Source organism: Salvelinus fontinalis, chromosome 42 (assembly GCF_029448725.1).
Source record: "Salvelinus fontinalis isolate EN_2023a chromosome 42, ASM2944872v1, whole genome shotgun sequence".
NCBI lineage: Eukaryota > Metazoa > Chordata > Actinopteri > Salmoniformes > Salmonidae > Salvelinus > Salvelinus fontinalis.
In genome coordinates this window covers 8,698,656-8,708,655 of record NC_074706.1, presented here as the reverse complement: position 1 = coordinate 8,708,655, position 10,000 = coordinate 8,698,656, and the positions used below count along the sequence as shown (strand labels likewise).

The 10,000-nt window shown below is 43.9% G+C and overlaps 2 protein-coding genes across 2 annotated transcripts in view; both read left to right on the top strand.

Moving 5' to 3' along the window:
- The window catches only part of LOC129841361 (teneurin-3-like), a 527,857-nt gene that overhangs the window by 272,822 nt on the left and 245,035 nt on the right, over nucleotides 1-10,000 (top strand). The window lies entirely within an intron of this gene.
- On the top strand, nucleotides 3,571-6,102 carry LOC129841071 (uncharacterized). The gene is made up of 2 exons (XM_055909180.1): nucleotides 3,571-3,594; nucleotides 5,497-6,102. Exons 1-2 carry the CDS (start codon nucleotides 3,571-3,573, stop codon nucleotides 6,100-6,102), a joined length of 630 nt encoding a protein of 209 aa, XP_055765155.1.

Here is a 10,000-nt window from a genome sequence, read left to right as displayed (position 1 = left end):
ATAATACAATAAATAATGAATACATAATACACTATTTAATACTGTGTGTTTCCCAGCTTCTGTTCTGGACCTGGGGACTGTGAAAAGACCTCATGTTGCATGTATTGTGTGGTACCGATGAGTGTCCGCACTGTGTGCCAACTCCTTGAACAGACAGTTCAACACATCAACACCTCGCAGTAAGCCTTGCTGTCCCTCTGTGAGCGAGCAGACATTGCGTGTGCTTTTGATTGTCATGTAAACGTCATGTGTCCATGTCCGAGGTCAACTTTCTGATGTCAACTTCTCAGTCCACCTGGTTTTCCGAAGCACACAGATTGTTCTGTACTCGATGGAGTAGGCTTTAATGTAGGCCTGACTGTCTGACTGTCTTAATGTAGGCCTGACTGTCTCATGTGTGTCTCTCTTCTAGAATAGCAGCTGAAGTTATGTTAGGGCTGAGATAGTCTCTGAGTAGCGACTAAGTGTCCAGATAGAAACGTGTGGTCTAACAGGTGAACTAAGTTCTATTCTGCCCCCACACGTGTCCATCCACACACACACACACACACAAACACACACACACACACACACACACACCACCCCTGCTGAGCCCCCCGAGCCTTATCGCCCATACACCATATCATCACCTCCCCCTTAACCTCCATCACCTCCACCCACCACCTCGTCCCCTCACACCAGACATGATGAGTGAGAGCTGAGTAAAAGTTGTACAAATTAGAGGAGTTTTGTTGGTGTGTTTGTTCACTGTTTATTTTTGTATTATTGTTTCTATTACACTGCTGCTTCCCGCTGTGTATTATCCATGCATAGTCACTTAAACTCTACCTGCATGTACATATTACCTCAATTACCTTGACTAACATGTACCCTCGCACATTGACTCGGTACCAGTACCGCCTTTATATAGCCTTGTTATTGTTATTTTATTGTGTTACTTTTTTAGAACTTGAATTAGTCTCTTTTCTTAACTCTATTTTCTTAACTGCATTGTTGGTTAAGGGCTTGTAAGTGAGCATTTCACCGTCTACACCTGTTGTATTTGGCACATGTGACAAATAACATTTGATTTGATTTGTAGGCTTGTCAAGACAGTAAATAAACACCTTTCGTTTTGTAGCTACTTATTTTTTTTAAAGTCGATATTTATTTAAAAAAAAAAATATATATATATATATATATATATATGTGTTGATCACGACTTAATCGACATTTATAGTCATTCGGTATAATTTCATTCAATTCAGGTTTAATTTGATTTCATTAAATTCGTCAGTACACTGGAGAAAGTTATTTTAGTTCCGCCTCTATTCTGAAGCATCTGAAGACACGGTTATTTTACCTCAACTCAGATGCTGTTGTGTCATAGGACTTTATATTTACTTTCATTCATTCCAATTAACCCAATCAAACTAGTGACACTTTGCATATATAGTTCAAGAACATTGTCATAGAGTTGAATTTGAACTTGTTTCCTGTCATACCAGCCAGCTACACCGGACAGAAAATAACATGTAATGTATAAGACTTTATTTCAGGATGACAGGCAATGTATCAATACCATCATTCGTTAAATCTTTATTAGGTTTGAACATTGATGCTCTTAACCGTCAACACAGATACTGAACAGAACACTTCACTTCAGAACTAAGACACCACAATCTGGCAGCTTTAGTGAGACCTTGCCAGAAGGACACACCTCTCTCTTTCTGTGTGTGTGTGTGTGTGTGTGTGTGTGTGTGTGTGTGTGTGTGTGTGTGTGTGTGTGTGTGTGTGTGTGTGTGTGTGTGTGTGTGTGTGTGTGTATTTGTATGTGTGTGTGTGTGTGTGTGTATTTGTATGTGTGTGTGTGTATTTGTATTTGTATGTGTATTTGTATGTGTGTGGTTGTGTGTGGTTTCTCTGTGAGCCCTCTGCTGTGATAGCCACCGTGTCAGGTGTAGCTAGGCTTTGGTTTGAGCTCTGTCCGCTCTCATCAGCACCAGGCGGGAAATCTTTGGAGGAACGCCCAGCACCCTGCCACATCAAACACTACATTTGTGTCCCAAAGGGCTTTTGGTCAAAGGTAGTGCACTACATGGGGAATAGGGTGCCATTTGGGACGCAAACACATCACAAACAACAGATGATTGTCAAAGAAGTCACGATCGAGCTTCACCTACTACCGTGTCAATAATCCTAGGTTAGTTAGTACAGTGAGTTTTGGATGGATGAATGCGCCTAAGCTCCTGTATCAAGTAATTCAAGGTATTTTTATAATGAGATTAATAGTAGTACTAATCACCATATAGATGTCTACACAATTCCATTCACTGTTTTGACAGAAATGAAAACACAACTGTACTCAGGTATGTCTGCTGTGGAGTTCAAAGCCTTTGCGAAAAGCTTGACCTTTGTCAAACCGCTTTCTGAAGGCAGGGCTTGTATGCGAGCCGAGGCAAGTTGTCCCGAAGTTGTGGGCAGGCATCTCTGAATGGAGACCATGTAACGTATACAGACAGTCTCTGTTCCTGTTTGACCTCAGGGCCTGCACTTTTAAAAGGAGCAGTGTGACATTGGGTTATGTCTTTACGATATCTTAAGGCTGTCTGTTAATGCTGAGCGGCTGCCCCTTGTCATTTTGTGAGCCGTCTTTTTCATTTCCCCCAGAACTGGTCACGTCTCTCTTTTGGACTCTATTCAGGAGTATGTTGAATCACTTGGACAAGGCAGTAAGATCACAACACAGGCACGTAGGGTGATTTTGGGAGACGTCTGAAGTGTTAGGTGTTTGTGCCTCTGTCTGAAAAGTGGACAAGCTGAAAATAATGTGTTTGTCCTGTCCTTGTAAAGCTCAATTCCTCACCTCCCACTTCCTGGAACTCCTCCAATGAGCTTGGAGAGGGATCGCGGGATTAAGGACGAAGGCTACAGCACCCTTTTCAGACAGATCCATCGACTCATTCATACGCACAATGGTCTGCCTAGGAAAGTTAATCAACCCATCTCTCTGAAATCAATTTCATTTCCTGTCATCAAAGGAAAACGTGAACCATGACTGAGATGTCCTTGGGACAAAAGTTATTCTATTCATCCTCTACAAATCTCAAAAGTTGTTGTGTGTGAAAGGAAATATTGATTCAAAGTTACTACTGGATGGACGTACTTTATGTTTGTTCTGCAAATGGAACGGAGATCGAGAGACGTTGCTGAAGGAATAGTTGTTTTTCCCCCCTCACTCTTTTCACCTTTTAACAAGAGATAGCATGATAACCTCTTTCTGTGAGATAGATGGATCAGCGACCGAGCATTAATCACATAAGATGATAAGTGCTTTACATCAGGGCAAAACACTCCACAGGCTAGTATTTATCTATAGAATGAAGTCAAACCTCAGTCTTGACTTTGTCACCAGTGGTTGTGTTATAGTCAGTTAAAAGGAAATACGATGATCTCCGTCCACTTTAACCTCGGCGAGGGCCGACGTCTCGATGTCGCCACTCTGACCTGTGAAGGTTAAGTAGGGGGTCTCCGAGGTCAGCATTGCTCGCAGTCAGAGTATTGAAGTCAGTGGGTTAACAGAGAGCTATTATGGCGTTGGGTGGCGGAGGGCAAGTCAGCTGAATGAAGACCAGCTCTCCTGGATTCCAGTAACTCCTCTGGAGAAGCTTTTGCTCTCTCTATCTCTCTCTCTATCTCTCTCTCTCTATCTCTCTCTATCTCTCTCTATCTCTCTCGCTCTCTCTATCTCTCTCTCTCTCTCTCTATCTATAGAGAAGAAGCTTTCGCTCTCTCTATCTCTCTCTATCTATCTCTCTATCTCTCTCTATCTCTCTCTCGCTCTCTCTATCTCTCTCTCTTCTCGCTCTCTCTCTTTCTTCATTCTCTCTTTCTCTCTCTCTCTCTCAGGGTCAACCTTCCTTTTTTTCTTCTCTTCTCCAGCCAGCAGCCCTTAAACCTCTTCTTTCTATCTATCTATCTATCTATCTATCTATCTATCTATCTATCTATCTATCTACAGTATCTATCTCAAATCAAATTAAATCAAATTTGATTTGTCACGTGTCAAATACAACAGGTGTAGACCTTACCGGGAAATGCTTACTTACAAGCCCTTAACCAACAATGCAGTTCAAGAGTTAAGAAAATATCTACTAAATAACTAGAGTAAAAATAAAATAAAAAGTAACACAATAAAATAACAATTACGAGGCTAAATACAAGGGGTACCGGTACCGAGTCAATGTGCTAGGGTACAGGTTATTCGAGGTCATTTGTACATGTAGGTAGGGGTAAAGTGACTATGCATAGATTTATAAACAGTGAGTAGCAGCAGTGTAAAAACAAAGGGGGGTCAATGTAAATAGTCCGGTGGACATTTGATTAATTGTTCAGCAGTCTTATGAGTTGGGGGTAGAAACTGTTAAGGAGCCTTTTGGACCTAGTCTTGGCACTCCGGTAACGCTTGCCGTGCGATAGTAGAGAAAACAGTCTATGACTTGGGTGACTGGAGTCTTTCACAATTTTTGGGGCCTTCCTCTGACACCGCCTATTATATAGGTTGTGGATGTCAGGAAGCTTACACACTACCCTCTGTACCGCCTTCCGGTCAGATGCCGAGTAGTTGTCATACCAGGCAGGATGCTCTCGATGGTGCAGCTGTAGAACTTTTTGAGGATCGGGGGACAAATCTTTTCAGTCTCCTGAGAGGGAAAAAGGTTTTGTCGTGCTCTCTTCAAGACTTTCTTGGTGTGTTTGGACCATGATAGATCATTGATGATGTGGACACCAAGGAACTTGAAACTCTCGACCCGCTCCACTACAGTCCCGTCGATGTTAATGGGGGCCTTTTTGGCCCTCCTTTACCTATAGTCCACGACCAGCTCCTTTGTCTTGCTCACATTTAGGGAGAGGTTGTTGTCTCTGACCTCTGTCTCATTGTTGTCGGTGAGCAGGCCTAACACTGTTGTGTCGTCAGCAAACTTAATGATGGTGTTGGGATCGTGCTTGGCCACGCAGTCGTGGGTGAACAGGGAGTACAGGAGGGGACTAAGCAGCCACCCCTGAGGGGCCCCCGTGTTAAGGATCAGCGTGTAGGATGTGTAGTTGCCTACCGTTACCAGCTGGGGGTGGCCCGTCAGGAAGTCCAGGATCCAGTTGCAGAGGGAGGTGTTTAGCCCCAGGGTCCTTAGCTTAGTGATGAGCTTTGTGGGCACTATGGTGTTGAACGCTGAGTTGTTGTCAATGAACAGCATTTTCACATACTGTAGGTGTTCCTTTCGTGTCAGGTGGGAAAGGGAAGTGTGGAGTGTCTATCTACAGTATCTATGTATCTACAGTATCTATCTATTTATCTATCTATCTCTCCTCCTCTGTGTTTTTTGCATCAGCAGTCTAATCAATTGTAAGTCGCCCTGCAGAGTTGAAACTCCCGGAGGCTCTTACTGTTCACACCAGTTGTCTCATTTGAAGCTCCAACCTCTGACACAAGACACAAGTAAATCTCTCCGCTATCAGTTGAGCAAATTTCTCCACAAATGCATCACCATCAACCCCCAGCCCTCAACTCCCAGCACCAGCCCCATCCCCTGCTCCAGCACCAGCCCCATCCCCTGCTCCAGCACCAGCCCCATCCCCTGCTCCAGCACCAGCCCCATCCCCTGCTCCAGCACCAGTCCCAGCCACATCCCCGATCCAATCCACAGCCCCATCCACTGTCCAGCGCAGCCCCAGCCCCATCCACTGTCCAGCCCAGCCCCAGCCAATGTCCAGCCCAGCCCCAGCCAATGTCCAGCGCAGCCCCAGCCCCAGCCAATGTCCAGCCCAGCCGCAGCCAATGTCCAGTGCAGCCCCAGCCAATGTCCAGCGCAGCCCCAGCCAATGTCCAGCGCAGCCCCAGCCAATGTCCAGCGCAGCCCCAGCCAATGTCCAGCCCAGCCGCAGCCAATGTCCAGCGCAGCCCCAGCCAATGTCCAGCGCAGCCCCAGCCAATGTCCAGCGCAGCCCCAGCCAATGTCCAGCGCAGCCCCAGCCAATGTCCAGCGCAGCCCCAGCCAATGTCCAGCGCAGCCCCAGCCAATGTCCAGCGCAGCCCCAGCCATAGCGATACCACTGGAGACGTAGCGCTCTACAATACCTCCATACCTCAGCACATAATGGGGCTCAGGAGTGGCGGCGCCTGGCGCGACCAGGGAGAAGGCTGACCTTACAGTGTATTAGCACACATTAATATTAATGAACAGCTGATGTCATGGCAAAGGGTTGAGAGAGTTGAGGGAGAGAGAACTGAAGATTTATGGCTCAGTCTAACCCAGCCTTTTAGTGAGCGGTCAAAGAGACATGGGAGAGATTGGGGTGGATGGTTGGATTGGGAGGAGGAGGGGGGGGGGGGGGGGTCTAGAAAGCTGACCAAATAAGGGAATGCAATCAGAGCCAGTAGCTATTTCATCACATACTAAAGTGCTGAATTACTAGACAGCAAGTACATAGAAGTTAACCCTAAATTATAATACCAATGTAAACATTGGTATTGTATTTACATGGTGATTATTATCATATGATTATTATTATTATTATTATAGCATATTTAAACAGAGGTGATTTATGTATAAATTGATATCATTAAAATATTAGGGGAATTATTTCGAATTAAACAAAACAAAACATTACAATGAAATGTATAATTGTTGTATTATAAATGTGATCAGTACCTTGTAAATCATTAAATGTTGTCAATATTTTGATAAGAAAACATGTTTCCTTCTTTATAAAATATACAATAAACATTACCATTTATATTTTGATTCAAATAAAAGATGCCCTATACTTGAAAATGCATGTATCTTATTGATGCAATATTTGTTTTATTATAAGTGATTTAAGAAATGTATTTTCCAATTGATCAAATCATAAAATATAATTCCTATCGTGTGTCATTTCAAAACGAAATAATTGTTGTACCAGATTGCATACAAATATATAGTGATTAAGCAGTATTACAAATATGATTTTCCTAAAGATTATTATGATCATTACTATTAATAACGGTAATCATTACAATATTCATGATTTAGTGTTGTTTTATTAAATATTTCCATTATTATTATTCTTGCTGAATTGGCTCTAAATATGACACTGATGATGTTTATGTAACTTCCAGTAAGACCTGATATAACCCGTTCTGGGAACCAACCCAAACAGGACTTAATGTAGGTAGTTCTATTGGACTCATTGACTGCAGTGCTATGAGTCGGGAGCTCATTGGAGAAGCAGTTCCAGGAAGTGGAAGGTGGTGCAACACCTGCACCATCAGGTGAAAACATCGTGCAAAGTCAACTCAAATGAGTGATTGTGTGTGTGTGCGTCCGTCTGTCCGTCCCTCCGTCCATTCATCCTTCCGTGCCATTGTGCATTAGTGGCTGTGTTTTAACTGCACTCTGTCCCGAGCACTAAAAGAATATCTCTCCCCAAAATGTCCGTTTGAATATGCATATGTGCTCCCCAGCTTTCACATGAAGTATTCCAGCTCTCCCCACTTCCCCTCTCTACACTCGACAGAGCGAGGGAGGCCTCCCGAGTGCATTGTGCCTCCATATTGCCAAGATAAACTAATTAGGTATACATCTGACTAGCTTTGCTTCTCGCATAATGTAAAGAAAACACTAATTAGATAGGATTAGATTACCCTGTGTGGATGCTATAAGCAACCCCTAAGCCCCACACTGTACTAGTCAATGGGGCATGTTGTTTGCACCAGCCATGTTTTAATGCTCTACTCTAAATACTATTTCAACTTTGCAATTCACCCATATGTTTATATCTAATTGGTTGTCGTTATAACACGGCCTTTATAAACCACAGATGTTATCACATATGCATAGAGATAGTGTACAGTGATCCCTCGCCACTTCGCGGTTCACTTATCGCGGATTCGCTATTTCGCGGATTTTCATAATGCATTTTTTTTTTTTTTTTGGTGCATTGTGCTCTGCATTCTGATTCGCTAAAAACTCAAAAAACATGGTGGCATGTCGGTGTACAAGGATCTTTTTGCAAAGAAGAAAAAAGAGCGACAACAGCTGCCTATCACTATGTTCTTCTCCCGAACAAACACACCTGCACCGCGGGCTTCAGAAGAAGAGAACACTGCAGAGCGCAGTCAGGATGCAGCGGCCCAGTCTGAAGAGCAGTGAAACGGCCTACACGTGAGTCACTGTATTTGTATACATGTAATAGTTGCTAATTGTAAAAAAAAAAAAAGTTTTCTATTTCGCGGATTTCACTTATCGCGGGTCATTTTCGGAACGTAACCCCCGCGATAAACGAGGGATTACTGTATTCATTCACAGTCTAGGCTGCAGTTTTCTATGCTGTTTTGCAGCGGTCTGTGGTGTTTTCTCGACAGATAACAGTGGTTTATCATTTCAGATCTCTCTAGATTTTGCATTTGCTTATTGTAGGAAACTAAACCGCTTGGCTGTGACTTGAAGCCGGTGTTCTGTCATGCTAAGATGGGCATGCATGGCGTCCATATTGTTGTGTTTCAAACACTCAAACACACACGCGCACACACTCACACACACACACATCACACACACGCACACATCACACACACGCACTACTGTCATGCTAAGATGTGTGTGTGTGTGTGTGTGTGTGTGTGTGTGTGTCGAGGGGCGAGAGTGTTGAGTAACATTTTAATCTTTTAGATAAATATTATTTTTGCCAACCTCTGACAGTTTTCTCTCTCTCTGTCTCGGTCTCAGAACAGGGCCGGGCTGAGTGCTATGTACTTTCAGCCACCCTGGAATGGTAAAGGAGAAAACTTCCTTTTTTTTACCCTCTCTCTCTGTCTCTGTCTCCCTCTCTCTGTCTCTGTCTCTCTCTCTCTTTGTGTCTCTCTCTCTCTGTCCCCTCTCTACCTCCCTCTGTCTCCCTCTCTCTGTCTCTCTCTCTCTGTCCCCTCTCTACCTCCCTCTCGCTCTCTCTGTTCAGTACTTAAACATCCCTTCCCTCTTGACTCTGAGAGATACAACTTAACCTCAGTGGCAGTTAGGTTCAGGGCCCTGCTAAAAAACACTTAAATATGAACGTGAAAGTGCAGACTGTCTGAGGAAGGAAGGGAGACAGGGTGAGAGAGAGAAGGGAGGGAGACAGGGTGAGAGACAGTAGAGTACAGGTGTGGTAGACATGGAGGGTCTGGTTAAAGGGACAGTACAAAGTGCAGTGTGTCTGAGACCTTGTCACTTCATCTTGGTTTTGGCTTGCAGGATGGGGGTTTCTTTATAGGGTCGGCCCTTTGAATATTTTTGTTATGTACAGTGACTTGCCCGTTGATGTTGGCCCCGTTGTCATTCAAGATGTGTACCGCTTTGAAACCCCGTGCTTCTCTCAGTCTGAGCGATGACCCAAGCCTTGACTGCCAGGCTTGTGAATGGCAGCCTTCCCCTGGCGACATATTGGCGGTTCGTCATCAGATGTGTGTCCTTGGTATCAGTGTTGTCAGCTGTGGCACCCTGCAGGTCAACCAACCAATAGGGGGCAACGGTGACACCAATAATGTGTTACCATGGAGAGGGTTCAGGTCTTTACAGCTTGGCATGTCCTCATCCCTAGAACCCATGCTCTTGTCACGTCACGTCAAAGTATTCAGCGTCCGGAGGTCATTTCCAAAACGCTTTACGCAACAACTGTTCACATGCCTGTTTTTGCGTCACAAAGTATTGCTTATGGGCACCTTATTGTGTGTGTAAAGAATGACTGTTCCTAGATGTTGTATTCATAGGTTTTTGATGTGTATGAAAATGTGTTTTTTTTTTTGCTTAACGCTACACACTGAGTGTACAAAACATTAAGAACTCCATGACATAGACTGACCAGGTGAATCCAGGTGAAAGCTATGATCCCTTATTGATGTCACCAGTTAAATCCACTTCAATCAGTGTAGATGAAGGGAAGGAGACAGGTTAAATATGGATGTTTAAGCATTGAGACAATTGAGACATGGTTTGTGTATGTGTGT

What these genes read in the sequence shown, in the direction of transcription:
- LOC129841071 (XM_055909180.1), top strand. Translation starts at nt 3,571, where the DNA reads ATGGCGTTGGGTGGCGGAGGGCAA. An exon ending in CGTTGGGTGGCGGAGGGCAA is followed by an intron (nt 3,595 to 5,496) that starts GTCAGCTGAATG and finishes CTCCGCTATCAG; the next exon opens with TTGAGCAAATTTCTCCACAA.